General features: G+C 42.5%; 2 protein-coding genes across 4 annotated transcripts in view; one reads left to right on the forward strand and one right to left on the reverse strand.

Moving 5' to 3' along the window:
• The window catches only part of cdan1 (codanin 1), an 85,132-nt gene extending 82,713 nt beyond the window's left edge, over nt 1-2,419 (forward strand). For both annotated transcript variants that reach the window (XM_067991122.1, XM_067991124.1), the window contains 2 exons: nt 1,975-2,088; nt 2,240-2,419. In XM_067991122.1, the coding sequence (XP_067847223.1) occupies nt 1,975-2,088; nt 2,240-2,308 (183 nt within the window). In that variant the 3' untranslated portion in view covers nt 2,309-2,419. The remainder of the gene's footprint in view (nt 1-1,974; nt 2,089-2,239) is intronic.
• A 1,717-nt stretch (nt 2,420-4,136) lies between these two features.
• The window catches only part of LOC137326228 (uncharacterized), a 33,053-nt gene continuing 20,015 nt past the window's right edge, over nt 4,137-17,174 (reverse strand). The window contains exons 5-11 of one of the 2 annotated variants that reach the window (XM_067991126.1): nt 15,767-15,878; nt 13,234-13,394; nt 11,055-11,119; nt 10,054-10,259; nt 6,707-6,786; nt 4,847-5,005; nt 4,137-4,730 (exon numbers count right to left, since the gene is read on the reverse strand). In XM_067991126.1, the coding sequence (XP_067847227.1) occupies nt 4,629-4,730; nt 4,847-5,005; nt 6,707-6,786; nt 10,054-10,259; nt 11,055-11,119; nt 13,234-13,394; nt 15,767-15,878 (885 nt within the window). In that variant the 3' untranslated portion in view covers nt 4,137-4,628. Of the gene's footprint in view, nt 4,731-4,846; nt 5,006-6,706; nt 6,787-10,053; nt 10,260-11,054; nt 11,120-13,233; nt 13,398-15,766; nt 15,879-17,174 lie in introns of both variants that reach the window. The other variant, XM_067991125.1, reaches the window with a different exon arrangement.

A 17,174-nucleotide genomic window follows, 5' to 3' on the forward strand; every position in this document is an offset into this window, starting at 1 on the left:
CTCGGGGTTCAGGGACTTTGGTCATGAACAGGTGCAAAAAATAATCAATAAGGCTAATGGAATGCTGGCCTTTATATCTAGAGGACTGGAGTACAAGGGGGCAGAAGATATCCTGCAGATATACAAAACCCTGGTTAGACTGCACCTGGAGTACTGTGAGCAGTTCTGGGCACCGCACCTTCGGAAGGACATATTGGCCTTGGAGGGAGTGCAGCGTAGGTTCACTAGAATGATACCCGGACTTCAAGGGTTAAGTTACGAGGAGAGATTATACAAATTGGGGTTGTATTCTCTAGAATTTCGAAGGTTAAGGGGTGATCTGATCGAAGTTTATAAGATATTAAGGGAAATGGATAGGGTGGATAGAGAGAAACTATTTCTGCTAGTTGGGGATTTTAGGAGTAGGGGGCACAGTCTTAAAAATTAGAGCCAGACCTTTCAGGAGCGAGATTAGAAAACATTTCTGCACACAAAGGGTGGTAGAAGTTTGGAACTCTCTTCCGCAAATGGCAATTGATACTAGCTCAATTGCTAAATTTAAATCTGAGATAGATAGCTTTTTGGCAATCAAAGGTATTAAGGGATATGGGCAAAGACTGGTATATGGAGTTAGATCACAGATCAGCCATGATCGTTTCAAATGGCGGAGCAGGCACGAGGGGCTGAATGGCCTACTCCTGTTCCTATAAGTACAGAACCAGAGAAACGGGGGTGGGGGGGAAGAACAAAAGGGAAGGTCTGTGATTGGGTAGAGGACACGGATGATTAAATGACAAAAGGGTGATGGTGCAGATGGTGGTAATGGGACAGGTTAAGAAACAAAAGATTGATCAGGAGTAGCTGTAAATGGCAGCAGAAGAACCATTACAGCACCTGCTGACAAAAAATGGTAGCAGTGGTTATGAATGACCTGCCCCTTCACCACCTCCCTTCCCACTGTCCAGGGCCCCAAACACTCCTTCCAGGTGAAACAGTGATTTACTTGTACTACTTTCAATTTATACTGTATTCACTGCTCACAGTGAGGTCTCCTCTACATTGGGGAGATCAAACAGAGATTGGGTGATCGTTTTGCTGAACATCTCCGCTCTGTCCGCAAGCGTGACCCTGACCGTTTTAATTCCCCTTCCCAGTCCGACCTCAACAGAAGCTCAAGGAACAGCATCTCATCTTTTATTTTGGCATTTTACAACCTTCCGGACTCTACACTGATTTCAATAACTTCAGATCATAATCACTGCTCCCATTTTTTCAGTCAGCAGGTGCTGGTAAAGGTTCTGCTGCTGCTGATCAATCTTTTGTTTCTTAACCTGTCCCATTACCGCCATCCTTGCCTTGCACCATCATCCCTTGTGTCCTCCACCCTATCACAGACTTTCCCTTTTGTTCTTTCCATCCCCTCTCCTTCTTTCCCTGGCTCTGTACTTGCTCAAAAACTTTAACATCTTCCAGTTCTGATGAAAGGTCTTTGACCTGAACCTTTAACTCTGTTTCTTTCTCCACAGATGCTGCCTGACTTGCTGAGCTTCTCCAGCATTTTCTGTTTTATTTCAGATTTCCAATTTAAGATTTGAACAACACTAAACAGCCCTATAGCAAGTTACACAACGAGCAGAAGCCGAGTACGAGAGCAATTTGTTGTCGGGCTTATTCAAATCAAACCTTAAAAGTTCCCTCCTCACCCAATCAACCCTTTAATAATCTTACTTTGAAGAAACACATTTTTGAGACAAGTTCCCCTCTACTTTCTGAACATTGTACTTTTTATGGATGCAGTTTTTCGAGCAAAAATGAATTGTTCAGTCAGCCGTTAATCTTGGTAATTAGGTGAATACACTGCATTATAATCTAGTTGTGTTTATTTGAGGAGGGATGATAACTAGGAAAATATTGTTGCAATCAAACGAGAGAAAACTCAAATTACTTTATTCGGATCCTCTTTCAAAGCTTTATTACCATTTCTTCTCCCATTAGTTATTGTGGAATGAGCTCTCGTTTCTTATTCATGGCCTTGTTGAGCAGAGACTGATGAAGATTGCAGAAATAGAGTGTTGCTGGAGGGACCTTTCACAGCGGTCTTGGCCCCAGGTAACAGTTTAATTTATTTGGTCTGTTTCTTTTTGGTAAGTAAACCTGTTAAGATAGTTCATTGCACCTCCAGTAATAGAGTCTAAACATGTTGGTTTGAGATCACTAGAGGCTGTGGTTTTTAAAAACATGTTTCTTTTGCTTGTTCCAGGATTTTATTCATGTGATAGAATCCATATTTGGAATGTGTTCAGAACTGGCAAAGACAGATGCTGAATGAACGAAGATGCACGGAGTAAAATAGCATGCCTAGATTATGACTGCTACGAATAAAAAGCTAGCCTTATTCTGACAGTATTTTGCCATTCGTAAGTGCAATTCATTTGGGGGGTGGGGGGGGGGGGGGGGGAAGAGATATTAAATGTTACTGAAGCTGCTAATTTTAATTATAAATTCATATGAATATTTTATGTAGTTCACATTGGACTATTTCTAATAACTGTATGTATTAATCTTGAAATAAAGTGGACCATTTTATATTGTAACTAATCCTGTGATACTTATTTACAAACTACAGTGTTTTCAGCAAAACAAAAGGCAGCTTTTTAAAAAGTTGTTCCTACCTTCAAAGTGGGAGAGGGAAGAACCCAACATAAATTAGAAGTTATTGGGGGAGAAAAAAGTGAGGGACAAGAAGAGCTTTTAGCCCATCACAGTTCAGTTCTGTACTATACTCTGAATTAGGAAAGAAATCATCTTACATTTGTCCAGACCACTGATTTTTAAATTAATGTGGTAGCTGCTTTTTGTGATATAACATTTAGCTAGTCAACCCAAGCAAATGCTGTTTTAAAGTTCCTTGTATAGGAACATTGTAAATCATTAGGTAACAGCTCACATTCTTGCAGATTGCAGCAGTAATAATGGAATTCAGTAGTTGCAGAGAACATGCTGGTCTTTCTATTTAACAAAGCTTGTTTACAAAATGGGCTGGCAGTGGATTAGTATGACATCAAGGCAGCATTTGACCGAGTGAAGTCACTGGGAATCGGAGGGAAACTCTCCAGTGGCTGGAGTCATACCTAGCACAAAGGAAGATGGTAGTGGTTGTTGGAGGCCAATCATCTCAGCCCCAGGACATTGCTGCAGGAGTTCCTCAGGGCATTGTCCTAGGCCCAATCATCTTTAGCTGCTTCCTCGAGGTCAGAAATGGGGCTGGTCACTGCTGATTGCAGTTCCATTCGCAACCCCTCAGATAATGAAGCAGTCTGTGTCCGCATGCAGCAAGACCCGGACAACATCCAGGCTTGAGCTGATAAGTGCCAGGCAACGACCATCTCCAGCAAGAGAGAATCTAACCACCTCCCCTTGACATTCAACGGCATTACTATCGCCGAATCTCCCACCATCAACATCCTGGGGGTCACCATTGAACAGAAACTCAACTGGACCAGCCACATAAATACTGTGGCTACAAGAGCAGGTCAGAAGCTGGGTATTCTGCGGCGAGTGACTCTCCTCCTGACTCCCCAAAGCCTTTCCACGGCACAAGTCAGGACTATGATGGAATACTCTCCACTTGCCTGGATGAGTGCAGCTCCAACAACACTCAAGAAGCTCAACACCATCCAGGACAAAGCAGCCCACTTGATTTTGGCTCCCCATCCACCACCGGCCCACTGTGGCTGCAGTGTGTACCACCCACAGGATACACTGCAGCAACTCGCCAAGGCTTCTCCGACAGCACGTGCATGGGAACAACACCACCTACACGTTCCCCTCCAAGTCTCACGCCATTCCTTCATTGCCGCTGGGTCAAAATCCTGGAACTCTCTACCTAACAGCACTATAGGAGAACCTTCACCACACGGACTGCAGCGGCTCACCACCACCTTCTCAAGGGCAATTAGGGATGGGCAATAAATGCCGGCCTTGCCAGCGACGCCCACATCCCATGAACAAATAAAAAAAATGGTATTAAGGTCAGTAGGTAGGAAATGGAATTTGGCACCATATCAGAACAGTAATAAAACGACAAGACATTTTACTTTCACAAATTGTATATTTAAATTCAGCATTAAATATAAGTATCATAGAATAATGACCACAAAACATTTAATGCTTATTCTTAAAATCATTCCAATATAAACTTAAATTCCATGGAATTAACTTTATATAATGCTTCAACCAGTTCATATATAAATAAAAGTTCAATTTGGACCTTTGTGATTTGCATACAAAAATAAAAATCTTAACTGTACATTTAATAAAAACCTAGAACAGCTTGATTTGAGGCACTGACTTGTCCACTAAGAGGGATTGTCTTTAACTTTATCAAAGGGACTGAGTTAGCAACTGAAAAACAAATTGTTTAATTACACAATACAAAAATATCTGTACAAAACTGTACATATTATACACAAGTATCCTAAGTTTAAACATGCATAATTCTGCTAAAAGTGTTTATAAAAACAATGTGTGGCCTGAGCCAGGCAGGTAACCACATTCTTGAAGTCTGGTCAGATTACAAATCCAGAGGGGAGGAGGCTGCTCTGCAGCATTAGCCTGGATGTACAGTACCTGCCGTTATAACTGAACAGTCAGCAGGTGAGCAAGCTGGCAAGGTTGGCAATGCACAAAGGCTGTCGCTTGGCAACTGACCCCAACAGTCTGGCAGGGAGAGCAGGAGCACCAAGATCAACCTTAAAAACAGAAAGGAAGGGGAAATCGCAGCTTCATTCACCAGTTTGCTACCAACTTATTTTTAAAATTCTAATTCTATTTAAATACCGATAGGATTTAATTGCATCATCTTTACCTGAATCAGGTAGATAAGTCTCGTTACTTCCTTTCCATTCTGTATGTCAGGCTGCAGGATCCAGCCACTGGGCAGCATTTCCCCTCGTACAATCTCCTTCACGGGCCGTGGCATTGATTCCTCGTAGATGGACTGCATTGCTACAATATACTGCTGGTCCTAGTGAAAGAACAATGGGTTCAAACTGGGCATGTTCCACTGGAAAGTAAAGATCAACCCCAAACTCCTCCTCTCACTGATAAATCCATCCTTACCAGCAAGTGGGAGGAGCTAATTGATTATAGAGATTGAGGTTATCTGCTTCACCCCTCTCCCCCACCCCCAAACCTCTCGGGATTGTGGTGTGAAGTAAATGCAGGGGCAGATGTCGTATAAGGGGTAAGTGATATTACTCACTGCAAAACTGGGTTCCATTCATTCATATAAAATCAATCCATTTGTCAGTTTACAATTGACCTTGTCTTACTAGAATGCATTCCCTCTGTCTTCAGCGAGGGGAGAGCACCTGAAGGTAAATGTGAGATCACAGTATCCGGTACACAATTAGGGGTCGTATTGTTACAATCCCCGAGTCCTGCCATGCTTTGGTAAAAGTGTCCTCCATTTGAGGACACAGGACCTGTATACAGGAGTGACTAGTGACACAGCCTAAGACAGTTATCTACTGTAGACCTGTAATTTGCAATGCCCCCCGGACTCTTTACCACGAGACTATCTGACTGACAGTTAACAGCTGCCATGTCTCAAACTCTATCACTCCACCCTGAAACGGGGTTTAAAACCCTAATTTCCCTGCAGTACAACAGTGACCACAATTCAAAAGTAATTCATTGGCTGTGAAGTACTTTGGGAGGTCGTGAAAGGCGTCACATAAATGCAAGTTCTAAGTTTAGTATCGCTTATCTGTCCTCTTGTTAAAGGATGGCAGGAGCCAGGGATTGTATAAATACAACCCCTTATTGTGTTCTGGACACTGTGATCTCACACTTACCTCCAGGTGCACTTTCAATGTACTTGGGTTTCTCAGTGAAGTGAAGTACATTAGTGTGGTGTCATGGGGAACACCAGTGCTAGGGCTATAGTCAAAGCTGTCAGGTGAGTGGGAGGGATCTGGATAGGGCAGGAAAGTAAAGAGATGAGTGGCAAATGGCATTTAATATGGGCAGAAGCAAGGTATTGAGGACAATACAGGAGAGGGAGTTGGGGGATAGCTTTCTCAAAACCAACAGCACCGGGCACAGCATGAGCCAGGGCAAGCTATAGAGGTATGTAGCCAAAGAGTGACTGACAATGCACTGGCAGAGCCACACGTGGAGTAGTGTGCACAGTGCTGTTCGTCATACTACAGTGAGAATATCCAGACAATAGAGGCAGTGCAGAGAATGGTCAAACTGCTGTGTGACTCAAGGCATCTGATCCATGAGGGGAGTTTGAATAGACAGGGTTTGTTTACTCTGAAGTAGTATTCAAGAGTAGATAGATCGAATCTCACTAATACATTCGATCAACACAAATGTCGGAACCAGGGGTCCAGCTTCGATAAGGGAAGGTGTACACAGATTAGATTGAAGTGCTTTTTGCAGGAGGTGATGTACCTGTCCAGTGAGGCAGCTGTGTGGGAAAAACGTAAGGGAGAATAGGACCGTTATCTGAGGATTGGGTGATTTGAGAGCTAGTGCTTTTGGGACTGATTAATAGTCTTTTCTAGTTCGGCACTTTCCTGTGGCTCTTGCATGTATAAATCCAAGTGTAGTGAGGGGAGAATGTTACTTGTCATTCAAATAGTGCAACAGTTCAAACAGTGCTCTAATAGAAGAAGAAATCAAATCCAAAAGGAAGGTATCCTGTTGTTAACCTTACCTCTTTTGCCTCCACACTGATGCAGCAGAAGTCCCTGGGCTGATTGAGGTAGCACACAGAGGTATCATTCACAAGATAAACTTAATGAGGAAAAATGTCAAATAAAAAGGGAACATTAATTTGCAAAGTGGAATATTCAGCATTTTCTATATTTAAAGCTAAATGTGATACAGGTGTAGCATTTCTCATTGTGTTAAGAGAATAAATTGTCCAAAAAAAATCAATTTACTAATATCTGTTGCAAATGAAACATGTACATGTATAAAATGGGACTAATTGGATAGCTCTTTCAAAAAGCCGGCACAAGCACGATGGGCAGAATGGCCTCCTTCTGTGATGTATATAAATATGTAGCCTTATATTAAGCCACTGAACACAGATAGCCTCCTAGTAAAGAACTATACCAGTCTCCTGTCTGATTCTTGAACTATCTAGTTCTATCTCATCATTTAACATATAAGGCCCATCACCCTTAGCTCTTTGAAAGAGCTATCAAATTACTCCCACTCCCCTGTTCTTTCGCCAAGCCCTGCAAAATTTTCCCTTTCAAGTTTATATCAAATTTCCCATTTGAAAGTTACTATTGATTCTGTTTCCACCATCCTTTCAGGCAGTGCATTCCAGACCATCATAACTCACTGGGTAAAAATATTTTTCCTCATCTCCCCTCTGGCTCTTTTGCCAATTACCTTAAATCTGGTTAACGATCCTTCTGCCACTGAAAACAGTTCCTCCGTATTTACTTTTATCCAAGCTCTTTATGATTTTGAACACCTCTATCAAGTCTCCCCTTAATCGTCTCTGTTCTAAGGAGAACAACCTCAGCTTTTCCAGTCTCTCCACATAACTGAAGTCCCTCATCCCTGGTACCATTCGAGTAAATCTCTTCTGCACCCTCTCTAAAGCCTTCACATCCTTCCTAAAGTGAGGTGCTCAGAATTGAATACAATACTCCACCAAGAGCCTAACTAGTGTTTTATAAAGGTTTAGCATAACTTCCTTGTTTTTATACTCTCTGCCTCTGTTTATAAATTGTAAACAATTTTACAACACCAAGTTATAGTCCAACAATTTTATTTGAAATTCACAAGCTTTCGGAGGCTTCCTCCTTCCTCAGGTGAATGTTGTGGAAAACATCCACCTGAGGAAGGAGGAAGCCTCCGAAAGCTTGTGAATTTAAAATAAAATTGTTGGACTATAACTTGGTGTTGTAAAATTGTTTACAATTGTCAACCCCAGTCCATCACCGGCATCTCCACATCATGGCTACCATCGACACCACACTCTGTTTATAAAGCCAAGGATCCCAGATGCCTTTTTAAACAAGCTTCTCAACTTGTCCTGCCACCTTCAAAGATTTGTGTACATACACCCCCAGGTCTCTCTGTTCCTGCACCCCCTTTAAAATTGTACCATTTAGTTTATATTGCCGTTCCTCATTCTTCCAACCAAAATGAATCAGTTCACACTTCTCTGCGTTAAATTTCATCTGCCATGTGTCTGCCCATTTCACCAGTCTGTCTATATCCTCCTAAAGTCTGTTACTATCCTCCACATTGTTTACTACATTTCCAAATTTTGTGTCATCTGCAAACTTTGAAATTATACCCTCTATACCCAAGTCCAGGTCATTAATATATATCAAAAACAGCAGTGGTCCTAATACTGACCTCTGGGGAACACCACTGTATACTTCCCTCCAGTCTGAAAACAACCGTTCACCACTACTCTCTGCTTTCTGTCATTTAGCCAATTTTGTATCCAAGCAGCCACTGCTCCTCCAATCCCATGGGCTTCAATTTTGCTAACAAGTCTATTATATGGTACTTTATCAAATGCCTTTTGAAAGTCCATATACACAACATCAAGCGCACTACCCTCAAAGAACTTAATCAAGTTAGTCAAAAACGATTTGCCTTTAACAAATCTGTGCTGACTTTCATCATAACAACTCGCTGCGTAAAAAAAAAAATCTCATCTTGCCTCCTGTTCTTTTGCCAATTATCTTAAATCTGTGTCCTCTGGTTACTGATTCTCCTGCCAGTGGAAACAATTTCTTACCGTCTACTCTATCAAAACCTCTCAATTTTGAACACCTCTATTAAATCTCCCCATAACCTTCTCTGCATCTTTTGTTACCCAATCCAAAGTGGAGCATCAGAAAATGTCATTCAGCGTTTCCCTCCCACGTATCTGCCATCAAAATGGAATAAAAGATAGTGCGACAATCTAAAGGGGACCGCGGAATTGTTATTTATTTACATGACTTGTAGCAGATTTTCCAGAAGTTATCTACATTCAACCCAAATACAGAAAAATTACCTCCGCTGTCCAAAAATCTGGGGCATGAGGATTTTATTCTCGTTTGTTTAAGTACCCTTAAGAATGACATTGCACAAAGCCCTCGAAGCAATACGTTTGGACGAGCAGACTTTTCCTGTAGTCAGGGACAGTGCAGCAATCTGCTATGGAGATCCTCACTGTGGTTGTTAGGGCAGTAACCCAAGCCGATGTGTCCACAGATAAGTAGGGCTTGGGACTTCCGTAAATATCCTGGAGTTACTTCTCCTTGAGAAAAGGCTTTGTGGTGAACACTTTTGAGCTCATTTCGAAGGTTTCAAAAAGCACCAACAGAATCTAAAAGTTACCCTGTTATACCTTTGAAAACACCAGCCAACCAAGTTTAGCAGGCCTTGTATTATTATCAGGAGCAGGTAGGCACCTATATGGGCCGAGAAGACTTGACCTCGGAGAGAGCAGGGTAAAGAAGCCCTTCATCTCCTTTCAGCAATGACTTGGTCACAGCTGCTGCTCACATGAGTAGCAGGAGTTCACATTTGACATCTTCCGAGTGAGACCAATCGCAAACAGGATTATACCAAGTCAAAGTGGAGCAGGGACCAGACGGGCCTGAACACGCAGACAAACTTGGGAGCACCCAGGACATTCACCGTGAAAGCAAGTTTGATTGGTCAGCGAAAGGCCAAAAGTTACTCCAGCCAGTTTCAAGAGAAACCCCTCAGACATTGGCCCATGGAATGGTTAATGTATAGGAATAATGAGCCATTTCCTGGTGGTGCTGCTTAGAAAAGATGGCCAAAAAGACTTGTCGAAAGGAATTTCATTGGGTAGACCAACGACTGGGGCAGATTTAGATCAACCACCAAACCTAACCTCCCACAAAATCATTGCCCAGAACAACTAAACCCTGAAAGAGCAGAAGCCATGGCAGTGATTGCATGAAAATCTCTCCAACATCTTTTTCTTAAATCTTCATTTCTCAAATGAAATTCTTTTGCCGATTCACTGTGCCCAGAAGGGATCCATCATGAGTAGTAGCACCTTACCAAGCTCAATGCCATTTCCCAGCTGCCGGTGAATTTCCACAGTTTTTATTGTCTTGTCGTAGAGCTGCCTCTTGCTGTGATCTTTCACCATGCACCACACACAGTGCAATGGTTTCTCAATCACACCAACCCCCATAAATCCATGTTTTGTTGAGGAGGTGTACTGCTTATAGAACATTAGGATTCCTTTCTCTGTGCAGTGGTATCTAACAAACACAAAAAATATTGAAATTACGACACACAATCTTCATTTTGGGGATCAAAATAAAACACAAGGCATTTCCTCTACATTTCTATTCAGGTGCAGGGTAGCAGGTGCTGGGAGTGCGATCAGAGTACATGTGCTCAATACTCAGCCCACCCAATTTTTGTGTCTTTAAATTAACGGGTGGAAAATTGGGCGTATTGTGTAACAGTCTTGCGATCCTCCAAGCCCAATATTCCAGTGCAAAAGCAGAAAATGACCTCTTGTGTGTCTTTTTGAAAGTAAGGGCTCTCACAAAGAGTTGTTCCCATGCACCTGCTGTCCTTGTCCTTCAAGGTGGTAGAGGTCACTGGTTTGGGACCTGTTGCTTAGGTAAGCTGTTGCTTAGTGGGTAGAACTCTCGCCTCTGAGTCAGAAAGTCGTGGGTTCAAGTCTCACTCCACAGACTTGAGCCCACGATCTAGGCTGAGGGAGTGCTGCACTGTCGGAGGTGCCGTCTTTCAGGTGGATGTAAAAGATCCCACTGCGCTATTTCGAAGAAGAGCAGGAGAGTTCTCCCCAGTGTCCTGGCCAATATTTATCCCTCAACCAAACACCTAAATAACCAAAAGATGGTCATTATCACATTTCTGTTTGTGGGATCTTGCTGAGTGTAAATTGGCTGCTGCGTTTCCTACAATGCAACAGTTACTGCACTTCAAAAGTATTTCATTGGCTGCAAAATGCTTTGGGATGTGCAAGTTCTTTCTTTAACTTAACTGAAAGGGTAAACTTGGTTTATTTGTTTTGCTCCTACCTCCATCCAGCTGCTGCTTTGCCATTGAGAAGGTTTCCAAGATTATTAACTGATGCCACCATTATCTGAAAAGACAGGGTTTTTAAATCATGTATTTTCTGGACAATAATAGACTTTAAAATGTGAAGTGTTGGCTCTTGATGGCTGAGTGGTCACAAACCTGCGACCTCTCCCACCTAGAAGGACAAGGGCAGCAGGCACATGGGATCAACACCACCTGCACGTTCCCCTCCAAGTCACACACCATCCCGACTTGGAAATATATCGCCGTTCCTTCATCGTCGCTGGGTCAAAATCCTGGAACTCCCTTCCTCCTAACAGCACTGTGGGAGAACCTTCACCACATGGACTGCAGCGGTTCAAGGCAGCTCATCACCACCTTCTCAAGGGCAATTAGGGATGGGCAATAAATGCTGGCCTTGCCAGCGACACCCACATCCTGAGAATTAATAAATAAAAATTGCAGGGTGTGGTATGGTACAGGTAACATTTGATCTCTGTTCTGGGGCAGAATGAATTTATCCTGGTTGGTAGAAGACCTGCTACAATTGGCTTCAGTGGCCCTGGATTTAGAGGGATAGTTGATAAAATGGGGGGAAAAATCACCCAGAATTTTAGAACAATATCCAGTCACTCCTGTTGGAACTAAACTTCTAAGGACATTGTGTGATGACACAATCGGCTTAGCTGTGATCCACAGTCAAGCATCTGCTGAAACTCACTGCCAAAGCTCACATGAAGAATGAACCACTTGAAAGAGGGATTGGAGGGTTACATTGAGTTACATCAAAATTACAGCACAGAATCAGGCCATTCGGCCCAACTGGTCTATGACAGCATTTACGCTCCACGGGAGCCTCCTCCCTCCTTACTTCATCTCACTCTATCAGCATATCCTTCTATTTCTTTCTTCCTCATGTGCTTATCTAGTTTCCCTTTAAATGCTTCTCTGCTATTTACCTCAACTACTCCTTATTAGTTCCACATTCTCACCACTCTTTGGGTAAAGAAGTTCCTCCTGAATTCGATTGGATTTATTAGTGACTATCTTATATTTATGATCTCTAGTTTTGGACTCCCCCACAAGTGGAAACATTTTCTCTAGGTCGACCATATTAAACCCTTTCATGATCTTAAAGACCTCAATCAGGTCACCCCTCAGTCTTCTCTTTTCCATGGAAAAGAGCCCCAGCCTGTTCCACCTTTCCTGATAAGTACAACCTCTCAGTTCTGGTATCATCCTCGTGAATCTTTTTTGCTCCCCCTCCAATGCATCTATATCCTTTCTATAATAATGGAGACCAGAATTGTGCACAGTACTCCAAGTGTGGTCTAACCAGGTTCTGTACAGGTTTAACATAACCTCCCTGCTTTTCAAATCTATTCCTCTAGAAATGAAGTTGCTGGAGTGCTCGATTTGCCTTTTTTTATTAAGGCTTTAATAGCTTGTGTCACTATTTTTAGTGATTTTTGTGTCTGTACCCCAAGATCCCTTCGCTCTTCTATCCCATTCACACTCTTATTATCCAAGCAGTATGAGGCCTCCTTATTCTTCCTACCAAAATGCACCACCTCACATTTATCTACATTGAAATTCATTTGCCAATTACATGCCCATTCTGCAAGTTTATTAATGTCCACTGGCATCTTGACACATTCCTCTTTTGCATTAACTACACCCCCGATTCGATGTTGTCTGCAAATTTTGAAATTGTACTTCCGATTCCCAAATCGTTAATGTTCATTGTGAACAATTCTGGTCTCCATGTGAACAACAGTGGTCCCAGCACCAATCCCTGTGGAACACCACTTCCCCAGTCTGAGTAACTACCTTTAACCCCTACTCTCTGTTTTCTGTTTTGTAGCCAGCTTATTATCCATTCTGCTACCTGTCCCCTGACTCCACATGCTCTGATCTTAATCCCGAGTCTACAATGCGGTACCTTATCGAAGGCCTTTTGAAAATCCAAATATATTACATCTACCGCATTATCCTTGTCTACTCTTTCTGTTACTTCTTCAAAGAATTCAATAAGGTTGGTCACACATGACTTTCTCTTCTGAAACCCATGCTTTCCATTCTTTATTAGTCCGGTCAATTGGATATTTTCATATACAGCCTTTAATCCGGTCAATTGAATATTCTTATCAATAATATCAGGAATCTGGGAAAACTTACCTCTGCTTTAACAGAAGCTACAGTGTGAGTTGCCAAATGCTGGTATTTTGTAAGGCAGGTAGAACTTGCCGTATGACTGCCGTCTTCAGCCGGCTGTACTGTTCGAACAGTGCAATCTTTTATTATACTCCCTGAAATTGATTCAATAGGTGGACAGGAAGCTGCTGCAAGAAAATTAAATATAAAATACAGTTTATTGCCCTCTAGAGAAACATCTCGACACTCCATATTCCCAACGGTAATTCCATTTTGTCTTCTTACCCCAATGCCCCAACACAAAATCCACATCAACCTTCACTCTGCCAAATCTCATAACCTTACAAAACCCCAAGATCTCCAAGAGATATTGGATCAGGAGAGAGATCTTGGACAGGTCACTAAATCCATTAGCACAATGTTCCCAGGCTGTTAAAAAAAAGGAAACAGAATGTTGGGATGCATGAGTGTAACATTTAATCCAGAGAGGTCACTATAAAACTGTATTTGGCCCTGGTGAGACCACATCTGGAATGGTGGGTGCAGTTTTGTTCTCTCCATGCCAGAAAGGATATTCAGTTATTGGAGGGCGTACAAAGAAAGATATTCACTTATTGGAGGGGGTACAGAGAAGGATATTCAGTTATTGGAGGGGTACAGAGAAGGATATTCAGTTATTGGAGGGGTACAGAGATGGATATTCAGTTATTGGAGTGGGTACAGAGATGGATATTCAGTTATTGGAGGGGTACAGAGATGGATATTCAGTTATTGGAGGGGTACAGAGAAGGATATTCAGTTATTGGAGTGGGTACAGAGATGGATATTCAGTTATTGGAGGGGTACAGAGATGGATATTCAGTTATTGGAGGGGTACAGAGATGGATATTCAGTTATTGGAGGGGTACAGAGATGGATATTCAGTTATTGGAGGGGGTACAGAGAAGGATATTCAGTTATTGGAGGGGGTACAGAGAAGGATATTCAGTTATTGGAGGGGTACAGAGAAGGATATTCAGTTATTGGAGGGGTACAGAGAAGGATATTCAGATATTGGAGGGGTACAGATTACGGTACATGGTTGATCCCAGAACATAAGGGAAAAATCTCTTGTCCCACACTTGGGATCTGTGATAATACCAAATGAAAGGATACTGTAAGAGTGCATTAAATGATTGCACAGTAACAACCTGCCCTCCAGCCCTACAACCTTCAGAGAACCCTGGGTTCCCCCAACTCTGGCCTCTTGTGCATTTCCCACTTTCTTCGTCCCACCATTGGTGGCCATGCCTTCAGCTCTGGAATTCCCTCCTTAAACCTTTCCACCTCTCTCTCCTCCTTCAAGATGTTCCCTAAAACCAACCTCTTCCTATCCCAATGTCTCCTTCTTTGGCTCAGTGTCAATTTTTATCTGATTATGCTCCTAGGACGTTTTACATTAAAGGTGCTATACAAATGCAACTTTAGCTCACTTCACTTGTACCCCAACTCTCCGGGCATTATTGTGCCAAAATGGATTTTTTAAACTTGTATTTTTGCACCGCTACAATCAGCACCTGTACTTTCAAAAACACACCAAGTATTCTTTTCAAAGGAAAGCCATCAGTTTGAGTTAGTTAGTTTGTCTGCTAGATTTGCCTCAAAATCTAACCTTGTTTTGGCCCACAAAGATGTTCTGAAGTGTTCACTGGTTAATTAACTGGGAGGGGATTGTTCCTCAGAAGTATTCTGGGACCCCTTGTTGCTAAAGGGATTGTTCCATTCAATTTGCCCAGCACGGTACCCAACCAGACTATGAGAAGCCCTCAGTCACAGTTTAGAGAATAGGACACACCCTGGGGTGGTGACTTTGATTAACAGCTCTTTCTGAGACCCTTGACTAGCTGGACCCTTTGTACCTGGCACTTTGGTCAGCAGAGACTTCATCTTACCAAATTTTATTGGCAGCCCACAGGCTGACTTGAATAAGAGTAACAGTGTACGTGAATCTTGCAGCCAAAAGACAGTCTGTGCTTTAAAAGTATGAGCCAGTTTAGCCAAAGGGCTGTAGTAGCTTCAGCTTACAACATGTAGCCTTCTGTTTAGAGAGAAAGCAAGTTGGGTCTTTGTTTTTTTTTTACAGAGGAGTGTCGAAATATATATCTCATTGTGTTAAACATTGTACTGTTTGTTCATCTGTCTTACATCAATAAAACCACTTATTGGTTCAAAGTCTGTGTCTCAAGTTAATACGATTGTTTATCGAGTCCGCTGTTCTGAAAAATGAAGAATTAAAGTGGCAACAAGTGATGTATTCCAGTAGCCGGTGTGCAGAATAAGGGTTCTCTGTTACAATCCCTGGGTACCGCTATCATTTACCTAAATATCGGGTGATAACATTTACACTCCAGATAATAAGGGACGTGAGGTCCACTTATGCAAGTGAAGCTGAGTAATAACCCAAAAATGTTGCAACGACCACAAAATAAAATATTAAATGCAGAACTGAAAAGGGACTCAAATCAAGTTTCAATGCCAATGACTTATTACTATAATAAGTATGTCCATTGTTACTCACCATGGCAACTTTGGATGATTCCAGTTGCTGGATGTTCTGTTACATTAAGTTGTGAGTTTCGAGAAGCTGTGCGCCCTCTGCTGACCATCACGGGATCAGTGCTACTTTTGTTCTGGCATTATTAAAAAAAAGCCAATGAAGTAATGAGGACTTGCTTTTCAAATCACAGCTTATACAGTATAATAAAAAGCAGTGGAAATCTGAATCCAAAATGTCTGCACAGAATGGCAGTGTTATAGCTTCATACATCACTCTCATGTCTATGGAACTCCTGTGGGTTAAATGTTTTTGTCCATTGACAGGTAGTGGGCAAAACATCTAGCCCATTATTCTCTTTACACAGAAGCTTAAACACAGAGTTGGCCAATCTCTAAGGCAAGAACTGCCTTTCCACCATCTACAAGGCACAAGTCAGGAGTGTGATGGAATACTCTCCACTTGCCTGGATGAGTGCAGCTCCAACAACACTCAAGCAGCTCGACACCATCCAGGACAAAGCAGCCCGCTTGATTGGCACCCCATCCACCACCTTAAACATTCACTTACTTCACCACTGGTGCACAGTGGCTGCAGTGTGTACCATCCACAGGATGCACTGCAGCAACTCGCCAAGGCTTCTTCGACAGCACCTCCCAAACCCGCGACCTCTACCACCCAGAAGGACAAGGGCAGCAGATACATGGGAACAACACCACCTGCACGTTCCCCTCCAAGTTACACACCATCCCGACTTGGAAATATATCTCCGTTCCTTCATCATTGCTGGGTCAAAATCCTGGAACTCCCTTCCTAACAGCACTGTGGGAGAACCTTCACCACACGGACTGCAGCGGTTCAAGAAGGCGGCTCACCACCACCTTCTCTCGAGGGCAATTAGGGATAGGCAATAAATGCCGGCCTCGCCAGTGACGCCCACATCCCAAGAATGAATTAAAGAAAGAGAGATCTGACATGGGACAACATCCTGCAACAAACCCCTTACCGGTTGTAAACTTACACCGTGTAGTTGCATCAAGTGGACGTAAAAGATGCCATGACACTATTCGAAGAAGAGCAGGGGAGTTCTCCCCGGTGTCCTGGCCAATATTTATCCCTCAACCAACATCATTAGAACAGTTTAATTGGTCATTTATCTCATTGCTGTTTGTGGGATCTTGCGGTGAGCAAATTGGCTGCTGCATTTCCTACATTACAACAGTGACTACACTTCAAAAGTACTTAATTGGCTGTGAAGAGCTTTGGGACATCCTGAGGTTGTGAAAGGTGCTATATAAATGCAAGTCGTTCTTTTATCTGCCGTTCAGCAAATAGCAGAACTTTGATTGAGATTATTTGATTCTTAGATAACGACGGGATAAACTAAACTGGGATAATGGGGCCAAGAATAATTGGTGTTTTATCATCTGTA

The sequence above is a fragment of the Heptranchias perlo genome, chromosome 10 (assembly GCF_035084215.1).
Source record: "Heptranchias perlo isolate sHepPer1 chromosome 10, sHepPer1.hap1, whole genome shotgun sequence".
NCBI lineage: Eukaryota > Metazoa > Chordata > Chondrichthyes > Hexanchiformes > Hexanchidae > Heptranchias > Heptranchias perlo.